General features: G+C 37.2%; 1 protein-coding gene across 1 annotated transcript in view; it reads left to right on the top strand.

Moving 5' to 3' along the window:
• LOC111517180 (uncharacterized) overlaps nt 1–21099 on the top strand; it is a 39201-nt gene that overhangs the window by 9732 nt on the left and 8370 nt on the right. Inside the window, 4 exon segments of the mRNA XM_023173254.2 lie at nt 9398–9694; nt 12619–12858; nt 16562–16683; nt 16740–16993. Of these exon segments, the coding sequence (XP_023029022.2) occupies nt 9398–9694; nt 12619–12858; nt 16562–16683; nt 16740–16993 (913 nt within the window).

The following is a 21099-nucleotide window of genomic DNA, read 5'->3' as shown; positions in this document are numbered from 1 at the left end:
ACAATCTACTTTCAAGATTTCTCGTTTCCTTTTCTGAATTTATCATCTCTGATTCTACTTGATTTTTATCAACTATTTCTATGGTTTCTTCAGGTTTTGTACAATTTGAATTTTCTTTTGCTTCATTTATTCCATCAATATGCGTTATTATTCGATGTTCAACATTTAGATTTTCGATATATCATTAATCATCGAAACGAAAGTTGAGAAGAGCTACTGGAACCCTCTGTACCTGGGAGTGACGAGCTTTGGCGAGTCACCCGCAGGCTCAGGGGAAGAAGACTACTCTCTCACCCATTCACGGAGAGCGCGGAGTGTGCTACTCCCCCGTCGACAAAGCGTTAGCCTTTGCTGACACGATGGAACGTCAGTTTCAGCTTATTGTTGACGACGATGACGTCATCGACCGCGATATGTTGTTGGAAGACCGGGTTCACCGAATCCTCTGGAAAGATGACGATGATGACATCCGTCCAGCTTCTGTGAAAGAGCTGAAGGGATACATCAGGGCCGCGAAGGCCAAGAAAGCTCCGGGGGTCGATTCAATAACCAACAAGTTATTGAAGAGGCTCCTGGATAACAGCGTTGAATACCTGTTACATATAATTAACAGTTCATTGGCCCTCAGACACTTCCCCAGAAGGTGGAAGCATGCGATCGTCGTCAAGATCGCAAAACAGGGTCAGAACCCGTTGTTGGAATATCATTGACTTTAGGTCGATGATGGACACTATCTTGCACTGACGAGTGGCTAAGGAGCCCAAAACCGGTCTGCAAGTGTTCCCGTTCCAAAATTGAAGGTCACCTCTTTCAGTTGTATTGCCAACTACATATGCAGGAAATTTTCTGTGAAGATTCCTGCACTGACGCCTGACGGATATAATCCAACGCCATTCGTGGTATTAGCCAGTGGAGTAGTTGTTTTCTGATAGGCGTCAGTCCATTCAAACTACTGTGTAAGTATATCCGAGACGGGTTTGAACATTTAAAGTTCTTTTTTTTTCAATTTCTTTCTCTTTTGCTGTATATGAAAGAATATTAGGTGAATGATCCATACGTTTCATATTTCATTGATAGTAGTGAAACCTCATTGTCATCTATGTTTTCTTATCTGTGCTTTGAATGAGTAATGAGTTCAGTAAAGTTTTTTAAAAAACAAACCGTTAGATAAATAACTTATTTGGGAAATAGTTCCACATCAATCAGCTCCAATCAATTTGATGAAAAAATATATTGAGTAATTCAGAAAACTGTTTATAACACGAAAAATTTGCATTCTTGTACAAAATTCCACAGAACCCCAATAACCCTTATACTTGCATTTCAATTAATTCCCAATTCCAGGACAACAAAAGGTAATTATTCTCCCATGAGAGGAAGTTATAAGAGGCGACTACAAATGATTTCACCCCTTTTGCCAAACATTTACCCAGGACAAAATCGCTCGAATATTCAACAGGGGATAAATTTAGGTAGTTGCACTAACGGGGGTTTATATACATACAAACTGAAACCGATTAAGTGCTGTGTCATCGTCTAGACGTTAGAATTGAAGACGGTGCTACCGTTAGTCGATTGTTTGACGCCTTTGATCGTTCGTCCTTTTGTGTACCATTGAATTTTCCTTTGAAATACATTTGAAATTATGTTCAGGTTTGTTACATCGGAATGTGTAGGGAATACAAGAATGCATCGATATCTGGTTGGCCTAGATCGAAATAGCTTATTATCGATGTGACTTTATACTTCACCACCATTAAACAACAACATTGTGGGGGATGAGGAAGAAAGTCAAACCAGAGTTTGTTGAAGGTTCCGGTTCAGTTGTTTCTGGATTTTCAAGGATATCCTCTATGGAGTTTCTAGAAAAGGAAAGAGCAACAATTGGGAATTATTTTTTGACATTACTTACCACACTATGAGAAAAAATTGTGAAGAAAAACAGCACCTCAAATCCACCATTATTCATCAGGTCTGGCTATGTTTGACTATAATTTCTCTCCTCTACTTTCAAAGAGGGATGATGGGAGTTATGAAAGCCTGGTTTTCAGAGTGACCCAAATTTTTGAAATGTCTAGATGCATTGCAAGTTCCCTGTAATAAATGTATCCAACTGAGAGGGGTATGTTGTACAAAAAGTACTTTGTTTTTTAAGTTTTTTCAACCTCTATTATAGTTGGCTTAATTTTTTTTCAATACAGCCTCTAATTTCTAGATGGATGCAAAAGTAGTAGTTTCAAACCCTGTATGTGAAGTTTCTGGAATTCCAAACAATTGCCGTACAACATGGAGTCAAAAAATATTTTTTTTTAAGTCAAGCCCAACTTGAGTTGATATCTGTAGAGTAGGGAGGGTGAGTGTAAGCCCACAGCACTCAAGTCACATGTGACCAATTGTACATCCTCCAGAGGTGTTGCCCTCCTAGACCATCGTCCATCCTGTCCTTCCCAGGAAGGTGGCCAGATCACTGGGGGACATCTCCTTTATATCGGCAGGTGTAGGCCAAGACTCGCCGAACACACACTGTCTTGTTAACGATATCTCCGGGCACTCGCATAGGACATGCCTGACAGTTTCATCTTTCTGTTAACACCTTCTGCATAGAGGTGTGTCCACTAGCCCCATATTAAGGAGGTGTTTCCTCAGGTAACAGTGGTCAGTCAGAAATCCCACTGTTAGGCGTACATTTTTCCTGGTCATCGCCAGATATTTCTTCGGCGCAAGATTTCGAGGGTCGTCCAAGTTGATCCTGGCAACATTGCATTCTTTGATTCCATCCCATCTCTCTAGGGATTGATCATTGGTGTTACTGGTAAAAGGTGCCACTAGGACCTATAATTTTTAGACCAGCCGCTTTCTTGGCTGAAGAGTCGGCAATACGATTACCTTCACTTCTGTCGTGCCCTTCAACCCACCTCAGGATGATGTTATTATTTACCGAGGCTTTGGCTAAATCTTGGTGGCACTCTAGTACTAGCCCTGAGGTTACACATGGTCTGTTCAAGGCTAATAGTGCTTGTCTGCTGTTAATGCAGATTGTTATGTTTTTGCCAGAATTTTTTTTCTGGTCATTCCTTTGTGGCGATTGAGATACCATCCTGTTCTGTTTGGACCACGCTGGTATGTTTTCCATTCCCCACTTAATTCTTAGGCTTAGTGATCTGGAGTACACTCCACATTTTCAGCCTTCTTTGGTTTTTGAGCCGTCTGTATATATGCGTATTGCATATGTAGCATCTGACTCTATGTTCTGTTTTATTTGTATTTTGTAAGGTTTATTAAACACAAACATCGGTTCAATTGCAGCGGAGTTTGTGCAGTAAGCGCCTCTCGCCATAGACTCAATTGATCCATTCCTACTTTGAAGTTCACACCAGCCGTGCACAATCGTACCATGGCCATTAACGCAACTTCCTTAACGTACAGGTCCAAGGGGGTCAGACCCGTAATTAATTCCATTACCGCGGTTGGTGTTGTTCTCATGGCTCCTGTGATGTTTAAACAAGCCAGTCGCTGTATTTGACATAATTTTTGAATAGCCTTTGCTTGTAGAACTTTTGGTCCCCATGCAATGGCTCCATACGTTAACATAGGTCTAATTATTGCAGTGTAGGTCCAGGTGACCACACGGGGTGAAAGACCCCATACGCTTTCCACTGTCCTCCGACATTGCTCATAAGCCACATATGCTCTTTTTGCTCTACTCTGTAGGTGAGAGTTCCATGTTAGCTTCCTGTCGAGTATAGTACCAAGATATTTCACCTCTTCAGAGAAGTTTAGTTTGCTTTTTAAGATTTCGGGAGGTTTTAAGCCCAATAAACTTTTTCCTTGGTGAAAAGGGCTATCTTAGTCTTCTTGGGATTGATCGACAGTAAGTATTCCTTACACCATGTTGGTGTAAGGTACCTGAGTTGCTAATTCGTGTAGCAAATTTGAAAGCACTCAAATTTTCGGGTCACTTTTCTTCTCAGAATTATTTATTCAAGTCAAGAAACACAATCGATAGTTCAACATCATTATGAAATTGGTAGGTGCGCTAATATTACAGCACAGTTGTTTGATAACCAATATCTAGATGAATTCATTTGTCAGGTGTGGATGAATCGACAACAGATACATAAACTTCTGATAATGAATAGTTGAACATCAAAACCCATATAAAAAAAGAACGTAGTTGGATAATAATCGTTGAGCAACCCTATATCAATGAGCTTGTGTTCATCAACAATTGTATTCAGCACCATTGTTCACGATAGAGTCCACAACTGTACTCAAGTCTTCCGTCAAAAGTTTCATCGTCAAACTTGAAATGCAAACAACTTATAATGACTTCATTTATCCGAAGCCGTGCACCTTGGCTAATCCAGGGAGAAATTGTTTACCTAGGCACATCTGGAAAGCCATTTTAATCGCCTGGGCTTATGCCGAAACTGAAGGTCCGAGAGTTTCTTTGTCTTGTAAGAAATTGTTCTCCCTGAATTTACTTCGAAGTTTCACTGTGAGATTCATACGGGCTGATTTTGAACCAGTGGCAGGGTTGAAATCTACTTGAGAGGGATGAAAGAGATTGCACAGTAATTTCAAATTAGTGTTGTATCTGTAGTGGTATTTACATATTACCATTCGGTTAATTTCATGTTCAAGGTAATATGCAGTGCTACTCAAATTTGGGTTTGTGCATGGCCATCTACCAGCTGGTAAGAGAATATTTTGGTTAATTTCATCGGTCAGTTAAAATCTACTCTGTGGATTGTGTACACTCATCGGTAACCTTCGATCAATTGTATGATTTGTCTTCATCCAAACCATAGAATACTGATGAAAACTGTCACAATGCTTGAATTTCTTTCCAAAGAGGGAAACTGTGAGTGCAGACGAAAAACCGGCTTGTTCGAAGTGCAAAAACAAAAGAAACTGCCCAAAACCTCTATTCAGAATTTCACCAAATTCCCCAGTAAGTGGAGAGTTGTACGTTGTCTTTCATATAAAGAATCACTTTATCGCATCTTTGAGTTATCACAAATTGGCGCCAAAAATGTGGAAACAATTATTATCAAATGAAAAGAGAAATGAAAATTTCTATTTTTGGGAAAGAAAGTTTTTGGCTTTCTACTACTTCATCTTGATACAAAAAACAAGGATGAGGGAATCTTCCAAGGAAAGGATTTAAGTAGTCAATTTTAAAATAATTAACTCTATACATGGATGTGAAGATCATGCAAAGAAGTAACTTTCAGACACAAACTGAAAGAAATTCCTCCTGAAACAGCTACTTTCATATAAACATTGAATTATACGAAAGAAAAAAATTCTTTCGAAACAAATACTTCTATATGAACACTGAATTATACAGAAGATACTTTTCTCTACTCAGTTTGTATTTCAAACATTCGTTGTGGAATAAAAATCAGATATCATTCACATGAGTTCTACTTTGAATGAATGATAATAAATTGCACTTACATTGAACACTGTCACCCTCACTGGTATACACCGATGTTTCGCCTTGATACACTTGCCCCAAGGCTCTTCAGTACCAAATTGGATAACATTATAGAAAATACACACAGTTCATTCATGAATTACGATTTTTTAATGTCACGGAATAAGCTTGATCTGCTTATGTCATCGATGACATTGTAATGTCATTCATTCACCTATTTGATTTAATCTCAGCCCGAAGGAATCTTATTTGAATTGAAGGGGTTATATTTCTAGAAGTGATTAATTGTTGGGAAATAAAGTTTTTGGCTTTCTACTACTTCATCTTGATACAAAAAACAAGGATGACGAAATCTTCCAAGGAAAGAAAGGAAGTAATCAATTTTAAAATGAGGAACTCTATACATAGATGTGTAGATCATGCAAAGAAGTAACTTTCAGACACAAACTGAAAGAAAGTGCTCCTGAAACAGTTTGTATTTCAAACATTCGTTGTGGAATAAAAATCAGATATCATTCACATAAGTTCTACTTTAAATGAATGGTAATAAATTGCACTTACATGGAACACTGTAACCCTCATTGGTATACACTATATATATATATATATATATATATATATATATATATATATATATATATATATATATATGTATATATATATAAGCCCTCTGATTCTCTGAATGAGTTCTCTGTCAATCCCATAAACTCGAAATTACGACTTCAAATTGAAAATTCCGACTTTAACCTCAAAATTTTGACTTCAAACTGAAAATTCTTTGATTGCTATCAAAATTTCGAGTTTGAAGTCGAAGTAAAGTTACAGAAGAATTCACTTCGGTAAATTGCATGATGTTTTATTAAACATTGAGTTTAACAGTAACAAATGATACAAAGCTCAGAAGTGGCCTTTTCAGTACTTACCTTGACCACCAGAGGGCGATGACAGTATATGTCAGTTTTTAATGTGATTACCAACAGAATTGAGACGTAGTCGCTGGCAAACCAGTCGGTATTTCAATTTAATTTAATTTTGGCGTACATCCCGGCTTCGATATGATCCGGCAGAGTAGTTGTCAGCGACTGTTAGATACCCAATTCTGTTGATACTCACATTGAATACTGACACCGTAGTGCCATTGCCCTCCGGTGGTCAGGGTAAGTACTAAACATTTCACGTGACACAAAAATGCCACCTATGAGCTTCTATGAGCTTTTTATCCTCTGCTAGTAACTGAAAACGAAACGGATTGCATTTTAGCCGGATACTGGATATTCGGCCAACCTTGCAGCCGGATAGCCAGATATTTGGCCACCGAATATCCAAGCAAGCTTGGGTAGGTGGCGCGCGTACGATAGGATGGTCCAATTCAGATTTTTTGCTTGATAAGCGAGGTTAACAATTGTTTTATTCATTGATATATTTTATTGATTGCAGTGCATCAATCTTTCAGCACCTTACAGCAGTGTGTACAGCCGGACTTATTTAAGAAGACGAGCGAAACTGCTTGCTGTCTCTTAGTGAGGAGAAATTGGTTCATTTACCACAATTCGCTCTCAGTGCTGTATAAATACTGATTCATTTGCAGTTGTTCAATTGGTGTGTGATATTTGATTGTATTCCTCAAATTATACTGACTATAGTCCGTTCATAATTTGTCGATAGCACAAAATGAGGGCCCAAGTCATAAAACGGTCGTAAAACTCGTAAAATCATAGGCGGAGGTTCCTGAGGTGTTTATTCATTAAATATAAAGCTTCAGTTTATATTCGAAACTTGCCTTGAAAGGATGAAGTTGTTACGAACGAGAATAATTTTTGGTTTAGTACATTTTTTAATCGCATTTAATTTACGGCTCTTTGGTGTTTCGGCGTCTGCGGCAGTAATTAACGTCTCTAATATTTATTTTGCGAATTTTGTGCAGTGCGTGAGTAACTTTTTTTCATATTCCTACAAACATATACGTACCTTTCGTTCCTGCTTGTTTTGTTTGATTGCTTGCGATGGTTTCGTCATCATCATCAACATCATCAAGTTTTACACCGGTACTGTTGCGTACAGTGAGTAAGTATGTCTATTCACTAAGAGAGAAGACTATTGTTTTGAACGTTCACGATGCTCTGGTTTCTCAGAATCCCACAAACACTGTTCAGAACATAATCAAGAGTTGTGCCAACATGACGGGCGTAGGGGAGTCAACAATATATAGGTTCCTATCAGAAAGAAAAAAAAAGGTATAGCTAACCCAAATACAAACGAATACTCAAAGAGGGGGAGAAAACCTATTGAAATTGATGAATTTGCCAAAAATGGTATTCGAAGGAAAATTCACGAATTTTTTTACAAAAAAGAAATACCCAACTTAAACAAAATTTTACAAGAAGTTAGAGACGACCCGGATTTGCCTCATGTCGGACGAACCAAATTGTGGCAAGTTTTAAAAGAATTAAATTTCCGGTGGGAGAAATCAGACCGAAAATCACTTTTGATTGACCGGGAAGAGATAATATGTTGGAGAAGAAAGTATCTAAGATCTATACGAAAATTTCGGGCTGAAGGAAGGCCAATTTACTATCAGGACGAAACGTGGGTAAACGCAGGTAAAGGCAGTGGATTAATAGTTTCTCACATTGACAGTGAAAAAGGATTTGCTAAGCATGGTTTGTTGGAATTTGAATCCAAAAGCACAAAAGACTATCACGAGGAGATGACAGCTGATGTTTTCGAAGAGTATTTTGAGCAGATGATTGAACATATACCACCAAATTCAATTATAGTATTAGATAATGCACCTTATCATTCACGACTAGTTGAAAGACTTCCAACGACTGCGTGGAAGAAACAGGATATCATTGACTGGCTGCGGAATAAGTCCCTGCCTTACGAAGATGGAATTATTAAAGCAGAACTTTTAAAAATTGCCCGGCAACACAAATCTAAGTTCAAGAAATACGTAGTTGACAAAATGGCGGAAAGACGAAACATCACAGTCCTTAGACTTCCACCCTACCACTGCGAATTAAATCCAATTGAACTCATTTGGGCACAAATGAAAAGCTATGTGGCTAGAAAAAATACGTCATATAAAATACAAGCTGTACGTGAATTGTTATATGAGTCTTTACAACATATTACAGAACAAAATTGGCGAGATGCAGTAAGACATGCAATAGAAGAAGAACAAAAAATGTGGGATCTTGACAATATAATTGATGCGACTGTAGAGACACAACCGCTAATTATTAACCTGCAAGACGACTCGGATTCCGAAGATGATCCTGTTTATTTTGAATTTGAATAGTTTTGTAAGTAATCGTAGTTTATATCATTTAAAAATAGGTATTAATTAAATAAATGTATCTTTTACAAATTGCAAGTAACTTATTATTTTTGAATAAAATAAAGAAATTTTTTTTAAAATAAAAATACAGTTTACAGTACCTACAGTTTAAGAATATTAATATATTTATTTATTTAAAGTAACTAATGTTTTAATCATATACTCTACGACACTGGTCACTCATTTCCACTCAAAATACCTACATAATCGGATTAAAAGTTTTATAGCTGTATTGTATTTCTTCAGATACAAGATGGGTTAGTCGAAAACATCTTAAACTGCCAGTTTTAGTTTGGTTTTTGTTATTATATCATATTAGCTGTCCTCTCTGTATTTCAGTTCTCTAATGAGGGTCAAACTTGCAGTGAGCTATCAACAAATTATGAACGGACTATAAATGGAGCAATCAATTACCTGATTTTGTTCAATCCGGTAATCAGCCGGATAGTATTCAGGCCGCCAAATAGACCGGATACCGAATATTCGTTTCATCTCTATTAGTGACTACTTGAAGTATCTGGCGATTGACATTGGACAAATGGCATATATTTTCATTTATTTTACACGCAGTGACAACAACTCATTGATTTTACTCACTTTCTATCGATTTTCAGACGAACGTCTAGACCTTTCCCGAAAGACCGTTTTCAAAATCATCCGCGAAGCCTTTTCTATTGCCGAAGATCATATCGAGACAGGAGTGCCTTCACTACCTCTACCTACCGAACTTTTTTCATTGGATCTGAAAGAACGTTTGAGTCTGACGAAAAAAGACAATGTCTCTTCATCTGATTCTATAGGCTCGAGCGATTCTTCGGAAGCAGGAAGCTTCATCGCTATAACATTTCCAGAAGAGACGAAGTTGTTCAAGCTCCCGAAGAAACCATGCCCTTGGATCAGTGATGAAGAATGTGAGTATGGTGAAGTCACTGTATTTATCATCAACCATATCATCAATAAGTTCTGCAGATTTTTAAGTAGTGGGAGGATTTCAACGTAAGTGGAGTAAAAGTAATCTTTCAAGTTCAGAGATATCGCTATCGAAGTTATCTTCTGGGTTTATTGACCATACCCTGCAAGTTCATGCCGGACGCTGGGTTTGTAACAGCGATAAACATTAGAATCGATGAGTCATTCATGATTGAAGTCTGTAGTATTATTAAACCAACGTTAAAAGCGCGAAACTATCACAAATATGAGGGCTCCACTTAATTCACCGTCTCTGCCAATCAAGTCGAGTTCTGCAACGATATCAACTAAGTTATAAGCTCTGAGACTGGTCGAGAACACCATCAAAGAGCTGAACAACAATGGAAAAGTGGACGTCTTATTAGGCATTTCGAAGGCTTTCGACCAGATCTAGTGGATCTGGCCCTTTCTGAAGGGCAGGACCTTTCAGGTCAGACTAGAGGGCTGCATATCTGACAACAGGGAGATCCTCGCTGGAGTGCCACAGGAGGCCGTACTCTCTCCCACGCTCTACTCTGTATACACCAGTGACTTTCCGAGGTCCCAGCGTGTAGAGACATCCCTGTACGCCGACGATACGGCTCTCCTCGCCTCTTTCATGGGTCGAAAGCTCGACATCATCTATATGCAACTTACGTTCGATGACCTCGAGAGCTGGTTACTCGTTTGGAAGACCCAAATGAACTCGAACGAAACCCAGGCAATAACGACATCCTCTCTGGCCATGAAAGTGGTGGTCTCTGAAAGGGAGATCGACTGGCAGTCACGGGTAAAGTAACTTGGCCTTCTAATGGGCTGTAGGCTAACCTGGACTCCGCCCTTCAGTAACTCAAAGTCCAGGATCGAGGTACGGATTGCAAAGATTATGATCTATAGTACGATGTTCAAGCCTGTCATCACGTATGTTACATACGTCTGGGTACAAGCGGCTCCGACGGCTCTCCATTTTGGAGAGATTCCAAAATGAGTTACTATACGGATGATAGTGAATGATCCGTGGTTCATGCGGACTGAAGCCATCTGCAGAGATTTGCAGCTGCCTTCCATTCAGCAGTCCATTCGGTAAAGGAATCGGCTAGTTCTTGATAACGCGGAAACTCACGATAATCCGTTAGAGAAGCTATAGATCATACAGTAGATGACCCTTACCGATATAGACGGCCCTGTTACTTAGTCGAATGAGGCCCTCTTATCCTTCGTTAACGGATGACTAACTTTTTCACCCGACATTCCAGCCAGGTAGAGGTACACCGGTACGGATGCCTGAGGACCTTCGTTCCGTCGGCAATCCCCAGTTGGTTGGGCCTCGTCTGACCTCCTGACGAACATACATTGAAAAGGTAGGTAAGCTAGGCTCCATCCTGAATGGAACCAAAACGTTCAAACGGCAACGATACCACTTGCTGTCTGGGAGTCAGACTGTTTATATGTGATGATTGTTTCCCGGTGAAAAGCAACTTGTTCAATTGACTTCATGAAATGAAGAGAAACTGAATTGTTTTCTGGAACTATTATTTTTAGCAAACAGTTGTGTTCCCTTTTTATGGAAGAAAACAATAAATTCTCAATATAAACTGACAAACCAAATGAGTTGGAAATATCTTCAGCCAGCTCTTAAATATTTTGGTTACACTTGGTTGTGGAAAGGACAACCAAAGAATATTTCTAAGGCCGTGGTCCGAATTGTGCTCACAGCACTTACGACGTTCACACTGCTAACGTCGGGTCCGATTTACGTGATCGCCAACGTCTGTTTGCAGTGTTAATAATTTGGACCACTTGTGAGTGTGCTTACGAATTCCATAAGTTGAACATAACCTAACAATGCATTTTTTTAAATAAACATGAGTGGAGTATGTGGTGTAGCTGATAAAGATCGGAAAATGCTTGTATTTCTAACATTTTCTGCAATCGGGGAAAGTGACGAGGGTAATATTGATGTGAAAGATATATTAGATATTTCGTCATCATCGAGAAGCTCCGAAGATGAACTGGTTAATACAATTCTCGTGTTAAACAACAAGCGAGGAAAATTGGAGCTTAGACTTCGTATTCAACGTTACGTCGAAGAAACGATTCCCAGATTTTCTATCTCGCCAGTTTCTTCAATTGACACGAAAAAACTCACTGACATTTCAATAAATTTCATTTCGGACGATTGAATTCACAGAAATAATAAAACACTCGATAGTTCAAATGAATGGCGCAAAATAACGTCAATGTTCAGAATACTAACGATCTGATCCGTGAGTACTGTGAGCACTACGGTGTGACGTCACATGTGACGTCATAGCGTTCACAACGCTAACGGTGAGCGTGAAAAGCACGAATCGGACCGAGCATTGGTACGCTATGAGCGTGATTCGGATCACGGCCTAATTGTCAATAAATCAGCAGTAACTGTAGAAACGATACACGAATCAGACTGATTACTATAACCAGTTACTAATAGATGAATTAGGAAGTTCTTCTTCTTTTCCATTCGTTGGCCGCAGCAACTAGGGCTATCCGACCAAGTGCTAACGAATCTACAATTACTGAGTATCGTATAATGCGGTGAGAGTATAAGTAGAGCACTGCCACATTTGCCTCATCATCTTTGGATATGTCTACCGCAGTTGTGGATGGCACATCAGGCATAAAATTTGCAGACGACGACCACTAAATCTGAGATAAAGCTTTGTGTATTAAATCAATAATTTTCCTGTGGCACTTTTTTGAAAAAAAAAAACAGTAGTATATGTTTTCTCCTTCGCGAATCAGAAATTCAGCTCATGGCCAAACTGTTCCTCAAAAATTCCATTTCATTTATTTGTTCGAGAAATTTAAAAATATATATTTTTTTTTTGTATTTTAATGCATCCAGGTTTGAGCAGTTCCATAGAAACGCCATCGGAGGATGAGAAACCGTCGCCCGTGGATCTTGAATCCGAAGAAGTGGCCGTTGAGGAAGAAGTGAGGGAATCCATTATGGGTGAAGAATTTGATTTTTACAAACCCGATATGAGGACACCACCACGATTCCGACCTTCCGTGGAGTCTCTTTACGAAACCTCAAGCACTTCGTCGGAAATCATTGCGGAGAGTTCAGAAGATGAATCAGGAGGTATTCAAATCACTCCATTGAAATATTTTTGGTTGATGAATTGAGATGGTTTTGTCTCACATTCAGGTACTAAAAAAACGTTTGAATTGAACAAAATCTATTACCCAGGGGCAGATTTGAGATTTTATGAAGGAGGTCTCTCAAAAAACATATTTTTTGAAACACTACTGATGAAAAAATAATTCGGAGCAAATTGTCGATTATTTCTGATTCCTTTTAGCGATGAATCATGAATAGATAGTATTATTTAAAACGTATTATTCGAATCGTATAAAAATATATGTTTTTTCCGTCAACCACTTGTCGCACCCCTATGAACGACAACCCTCAGAAGTCGAAACTTGTGCGAGCTAAGGACTAACGTGGTCTTACCTTTTAACGTGAGATTTCTATATTTGGTATCTGACAAAAAATCACATTAAAATGGAACATTCATCCTTATTAGCTGAGTTAGCCAAATACAGTAATATGCGAAGGACCTTTGAATTGGATACTAACTTTTCTGAAAAACAGAAAGCAATATGTCAGTATTTTCTATCGTTATCATTTAGTAGAGCATCATATTATATTTAATCAAGTAGAAGTCGAGCATGGGATATCGCAAGGGTCCATATTGGGGCCTGTACACTTTATATTATATCTAAATACAATTGGGTGTATCTCTGCAGACGCGATGTCCATTTATGCCGACAATACTTCATTTTTGACATCTGAAAAATTAGTTAAACCTCCAAATACTATAGTATATTGAATAATGCTAGCAGATGATTGAAGTGAGAACTTTTCATTACTGAATAGCACCTGTACAAGATTCATCACATTTAACAATTATCCAAAAATTGCTCTCAACTCAACATCTGCACTAAATAATTGAAAATCGATTCTGGCAGTTGTACCGCCAACAGCATATGCAGGAATTACTTCAGTGAAGAATTCTGCACTGACACCTGCCAGTAATTCAACGCCCTTCGTGGTACTAGCCAAGGAAATAGTTGTTTTCTGATAGGTGTAAATTCGTTAACATACAGTGTATGTGAGTTGAGACTGGCCTGAATGAATTGTTCTTTAAGATGATTTGATTCACAGGCATTCTTCAAATATGTCCCCTTACTATATACAGCAGTGGTCGCCAACCTGTCGATCGCGAGCTACCGATAGCTCGCGGAGGCAATTCTGGTAGCTCTCAGAACGATTTTAATTTTAAAATACAAACTGCAAAAATCAGAGAAGCCTCCGGAAATTCCACAAAAAAATCTAATTGTCATAATATTAAACATAAACAGCGGCAACGTTGCGGTGAGCGATCTGCCGCTGACGCCATCAAGCTAGAATTGGCTAGAACCGACCAGCCGGACCAGCGCGTTAGTGTTCGAGAACGATCTGGATTGCTTTGAACGGGATGAATACGCACGGTGCGGCGACATTGCGCTTAGTTTAAAACTGAACGCGTAACCAATATCCAGCGGTTGGGTTAGTAGAGAACAACAAAAATAATATTATGGTAAGCAGTTGTATGAAGGTAAAGACATACCACTTTCATTCGGAATGGGAAGAACAATACTTTTTTACAGAAGGTAAAGATAAAAATGTGTGTTTGTTATGTAATACTTCGGTCTCCGTTGCTAAAAAAGGAAATATTGAGAGACATCATAAAACTGTACATTCTAATTTTGAAAAATCATTCCCACTACATTCTGCCGCCAGAAAGGAGAAACTGAAACAGTTAAAAAAACAGTTAATTGGACAACAATCAATATTTTTAAGAACAGTTGACAACAATAAGGCTGCAACTGAAGCATCGTACCGTGTGTCCCAGATAATTGCACAAGAAAAGAAACCTTATGAAGACGGGGAAATCATAAAACAGGCGTTTTCAGAAGCTGCTGATTCGTTATTTGCCAACTTTAGAAATAAAGACGAGATAGTTTCAGCTATGAAATCTATGCAACTTTCTGCTAATACAGTGATGAGACGTGTAGAAGTAATGAGCAATGATATTTTTTACAGTTAAGAACTGACTTAGATAACTGTGTTTATTTTTCACTTCAACTGGCCGTGTTCGTCAGGATGGTTTTTAGTGATTTTACGATTAAAGAAGATCTTTTGAAGTTCATTCCACTGAAAGGACACACTACTGGACATGAGTTGTTTTCTCATTTAAAAAATATTATTTCTTTCGAGGAAATTCCAATATCGAAAATGGTAGGCTTGACAACCGATGGCGCTCCAGCTATGGTGGGTTGTGATAAGGGTCTGGTGGCGTTATGTCGTAAAGATGAAACTTTTCCGCAATTTCTCTGTTACCACTGCATTATACATCAGCAAGCATTATGTGGAAATTCACTGAAACTAAACAACGTTATGAAACTGGAGGTAAAAATTGTGAACAAGATTAGAGCTCAAGCGTTACAAAGAAGATTATTCAGAACCTTGGCCGATGAAGTTGACTGTCAATACGGGGACCTACTCCTTCACTCTGAAGTCCGATGGTTAAGTAGAGGACGGGTGCTGAAACGTTTTAATGATGTCCTATCTGGCATAGTTCAATTTTTCAAACAACGCGATGAACCGACTCCGGAACTAGAAAATTCAATCTGGCTTAGAGATTTTGGTTTTCTCGTGGACATTACAGAGAAATTAAACGAACTTAATTTGCAGCTTCAGGGGAAAGACACAGAACTAGCGGAAATGATTTCTGATATAAAAGCATTTATCAAAAAGCTGGAGTTTTGGGAACAAAACCTAATTAACAGCGATGCCAAGCATTTTCCTATTCTTTCAGAAAAAATATCTCAAAATCCATTAGAACCCTATGACAACAAATATCATGTAGAAATAATTTCTACCCTGAAGAATAACTTCAAAAATCGTTTTAAGGATTTCAATGGAATGGCTTCAGTAGCGCAGTTTGTTGTTTCACCCTTTATGGAAATTGATATCCAACAGTTTGCAACTTGTGTTATGCAGAACTTTGGCGAAGACATCGCTGCAACAGAAATGGAAGTCATTGAGTTTCAAAATGATTTAGCCTTAAACCTCTATATCAGTGGTCGCCAACCTCTTCAACACATTGAAGAGGTTGGCGACCACTGATATACAGAATCCTTGTCTGGAAATGTGAAAAACTAGACAAAGATAACAAATCAGGGGTCTACGAACTAACATTGGATGGTTCTCAGAAGTTTATATCTCCGAACACAAAGAAATCTTTCCTCTGGAAAACATTTATGCCAACCATTCTTGCCACCTTCAGTAGAACATCTACGATTTCAACATGGACTACAGCATATTACATACAGAAAATTAAGAACGAATATCAAATCAACTGCAACCTCCAGAATTGAATAAACGCCAATATTCAAATAACTTTTTAAACGTTCAAAAAGAAGTTATTTACTCACCATTGTTGAACTTGTTTACATCAAATGCCAAGAATCAACATATTCAACATATTCATTGATAATAAGAAGTAATATTACATTTCGATTGGTTTTTCACAAAGTACCCATTTTTTCAGAAATAATCATCCAACTGAATTTCGTAATCACCACTGTCAAATAAGACATTGTAGAATAGTTCAAAGTACTAGTCCAACTAATGAAGTTACTGTGTGATGAAACACGTCTTGAATAACATTCATAGTATGAAAATGGTTTGTTCATTATCAAGTAACGAGTCAGTGTATTCATTATCAAAATTTCAGATGCAACTTGGATTCTGTCGAGCTCAAAACTTCCCAGAGTCCCATGTCCTAGCAAAATCTTCGATATCGAACACAAATCTGCGGCCCGAATGGAGAAACAAAAAGAAGAAGAAGTGCTTCAAGTCTGTTTATATCTGCTCGCTCGATTGTCTCTCATCCCTTTTTTCTCCATCTTCAGGCGTTATTCGACTATCATTTGTGGCAACTCAGGAAACAAGACATGGCGGATCCCAGAAAAGGAACGACATTTTCCCCGGATGCTGCTAGTAATCGAAGTTTCGATGGCGGAGATGCTGAAGATAAAAACGACAAGGTTAGGGAAATGTTTCGGAAGTTTTTGAAGGAGCAGGATAAGGATTCGAGAGGATTGAGGGAGAATATCTTCATCAACACCTGTGTGCTACTGGCTATTAAGCAATTTATTTTTGATTAGTAAGTACATTTTATATTTTTGGACTGAAATGGTATAATGAGTTGGTTTGTAAGGTCTATGTTCAAAAAAATTGAATATATAGCAGAATTGGAGGAAATTATGAACACAATTGTCTGATCACCTTACCCTTTTCTCTCTGTCCAATGATCTGCCTAGAATTGTATGTCAAAATCCATTGTGGTAGTGTAATATACTGCCTCAATCAACTCCGAACTTTGATGAATCATTTTATATTTTCATATCTGTAAAAAAATTAACATTTCATTTTATATGGCGGTCATTATCAATAATTGAAAGGTCATACTCTCCAATATTTTGGAAAAACTCCATTGGTATAACAACTCCAAAGAAAAACAATTCCAAAGAATTTTCAGATTTGCTATCCACTATCTCCAGAATTTTCCAAAGATTCTTAGGTAAATTTTCGTCATGCGGACACCCGGCGATTTTGAAAAAATTTTTGACTGTACTTACGTATTTTGATGCGTAGATTACGAATCCGAAAGAAAAAAGCGGCGCTCTCCCTTATTCAGAAAGTTACGGCCCTTCAAAGCTCAGAAAAGGGCAACTTTTCAGCCTTCTTTTTCGCTAAATAAACTATATAAAAACACATGCATTTATTCACTAGGTCACCTTTACACCTTATTCGTCCTTCTTTAACACTTTTCACTTCAATAACCAACATTTTTCTTATAAAAATGTTAAAAAATGTACAGAGCTGCTTTTTGGTTACATATCACTGTATTTTACGTTTTTAAGGTTAATGATATGGTTGGTACGACTGATGCAGTCCATATTCCTGAAGTAAATTAAATGTTTTTTACCCTCATTCTTTAGATCGTAAATTGGTTTTTGGTGGTGTATTACGAATTTGAAATAGTAGGCGATGGCAAATACCAACCGCTTTTTTCTGAAATGTCACTAGTAACTAACCTAAAAATAGAATAATGTCACCAGGAGAAGCATTCGTTTTTAAATTAAGTTTTTTATAAGAAAAATGTTGATTATTGAAGTGAAAAGTGTTAAAGAAGGAGGAATAAAGAGTAAAGGTGACCTAGTGAATAAATGTTTGTGTTTTTAAATAGTTTATTTAGTGAAAAAGAAGGCTGAAAAGTTGCCCTAACTTTTTAAATAATGGAGAGCGCCGCTTTTTTCTTTCGGATTCGTAATCTACGCATCAAAATACGTAGGTAAGTACAGTCAAAAATTTTTTCAAAATCGCCGGGTGTCCAGATAACGAAAATTTACCGATTCTTATACCTACTTTACATCGAATAATTTTCTTCATCAGTGTCAATTTGGCTTCAGACCTGGTAGAATTAATGAAGCAGCCGTAACTGATGATATCTTATGTGAAAATGTGGCAAATTTATGAACTGCTTTGATATTACTCGATTTCCCCAAAGCATTTGACACTATTAGTCAATAATTACTTTATGTCAAATTGAGGTATTATGGGTCAATATGTAGTCAACATCTTTTATATGGATACCCGAAGGATTTTGTTGAGTTGTTCACCTAGTCTAGCTGTGTATTTGAAGGTGGTGGGCAATGTGTCATAGTGCATATTAAAAAATTTAAAAAAAATTGTTTCATGTCTGAACAAGAATAAATCCCAATAACAAGACGTATTAAAATTATTAACAAGCATGTTACAGTTTTATATCTGCCTATATACACACAATACACATACATATACAGGGCTTATCATGATGAGCGTTAATTAGCCGTTCCTGACAAACTATTCGACGGATCAACCTGAAAATTTCACAGTATGCATAAATCAATATGACCTACACGCCTAAAATATTTCAGACGAAGCGGCGTCGTCGCTTCTACTATAAAGTACCGGCTTCTTTGATTTTTCAAAAGGAACACCCCATATATAATATCATATTATGATTCGGTATCACTTTGTCAACAAATTCATATACTATTTCCCTATACCTATCTATTACCGTTTAAAAGATATAAATTAGTTTCCATATTTTTTTTACCAAACATGAACTTTTATAAATGCTAATAATCTTGAACTCTCTTGCACTAAAACGGTCAAATTTGAAATGGAGTGTAGTGATACTATGAGGATCTTCACTCGGAGTCATATTTTCATTTGTCTCATACAGGGTCCCAAAAAAATGCAGATACTTTGATCTCATGAAAAAATGAGTGGAACTCAATTTTTTCAAATGGAACACCCTGTATATTTCAACATTTTTGAGCTCTACATCCAATTTCAGATTAACTTTGTTCAGATAATACTATTTCTATTTTGAACCGTTTTCGAGATAAACTGATTCAAACGGAAACTGACGTGGTTTTCTTGCTCGTTTTTTTTGAATTCATCACTTATTCTGGATATTAAACATTTTTTATACTTAGTAATATTTCTTTTTGATCCAGTTTTTTTAACTGTCTCAGATCAGTCAATTCGAAATTGGTATGTACCTACCTTAGAAAAATTTGTATACATTGAGGTATTGGTCTTTAACGTACAACAGTACACATTAATATTTTTTTTCTACACCCGTACTCTAACAATACACTTATATGACCTTAATCCGTTTCATAATGATATCCATTATGATAGAGATTTTTCATAACGATACAGATTATCAACCAATAGAAACCCATAATTTTTCAATCAAGAATCCTGTACCTTTGCTTGTCCTAGATTCTAACCTAAGTAACTAATTGCTTTATTTGTCAAAATCAGTTTTTATATTACCTACCTATATTATCAAAATGTCTGAAAACAGCGATATAGAAGGAATACCATCGACTCCAATATTTTTAAAAGATCAGATTAATTACAGTTGTTATATTCAATATAAATATAATAAGAATCTTTATAGTTTTCATATATCCATGATAATACCATTAAGTTTGTGTTTTTTAAAAAAAATTTGAGTTAATTACTGTAAATGTGTTCAATACAAATATAATATTTATAGTTTTTCATTATTTATCGGGTTTAGAAAAAATAGCGTATGCAACTCTCATGTAATGTATCCCGTATCCCGGTTAATGCTCGTGTCTTATTAACCATCATTACATGATCGTTGCATAATATACTATTATTAGTGTGCTTTGGAAAAATAAATAAACCAATTATTTAACGTCAGACTTTCGTTGGTGGTTTTGACTGATTGTGATAGCTACCAATTATAATAGAATAATGTCAAGATTAGGTTACAGTAATGAAGATTTCTTGAATTTATTAATAATTTATGGTGAGTACAATAGAATTGCAAGTAGAACATGCCAAGTATTTCATGAAAGATATCCACAACTTCCGAAGATTAATATTAATGTAATAAATTGACTACTAAAAACTGTAGGTTGAATGGAACCTTCCGTCCAAAAATCATTCCTAAGAAGACTAAAGTGGATGATGATGACAATGGTATAACAGTTTTGGGATATTTTCATGCATTTCCAAATGCTTCTCTGCACGAGACTGAAAGGGAGATAGGTATACCCTACGTGACAATTTGTCGAATTCCTAATAAGCATAAATGGCATCCCTATAAGTTCTACTGTGTCCAACATTTGAAAGGGACCGATTTACCTCGTAGAGTGGAATGCTTTGAATGGTTACTTATCAAGACTCAAGAGGATGAACATTTCTTCGACAATATCATATGGACAGATGAGGCCAAGTTCACAAAAAATGGAGTTTTCAATAGACACAACAGTCATTATTGGGCGCCAGAAAATCCCCATGTTGTCCGCCAAAGGGGTTTTCAAGAAAGATGGCAATTCAATGTATTTTGTGCCATAAAGAATGAGTCAATTTTTTATATCGAGTTTTATGATGATAATTTGAATGCATTAAAATATGAAGATTTACTGAGGAATGGAATTCAAATGATTTTAAATAATAGACCAGGAAGAGAACATGTATGGTACCAAATGGATGGTGCTCCACCCCATAATTATCATTCAGTCAGCGAAGCTTCAACCGAAATCTTCGAAGACAGATGGATTGGTAGTAATGGACCTTTTCGTTGACCTCCTAGAATACCAGATGGCAATCCATTAGATTATTTCGTGTGGGGTTTCATTAAAAATATGGTTTACTCTACTCCAATAACAACAATGG

The sequence above is a fragment of the Leptinotarsa decemlineata genome, unplaced genomic scaffold (genome assembly GCF_025532065.1).
Source record: "Leptinotarsa decemlineata unplaced genomic scaffold, Ldec_3_MD MMD2_tig00001064_RagTag_RagTag, whole genome shotgun sequence".
NCBI lineage: Eukaryota > Metazoa > Arthropoda > Insecta > Coleoptera > Chrysomelidae > Leptinotarsa > Leptinotarsa decemlineata.
This window is presented reverse-complemented; position numbering and strand designations above follow the sequence as displayed.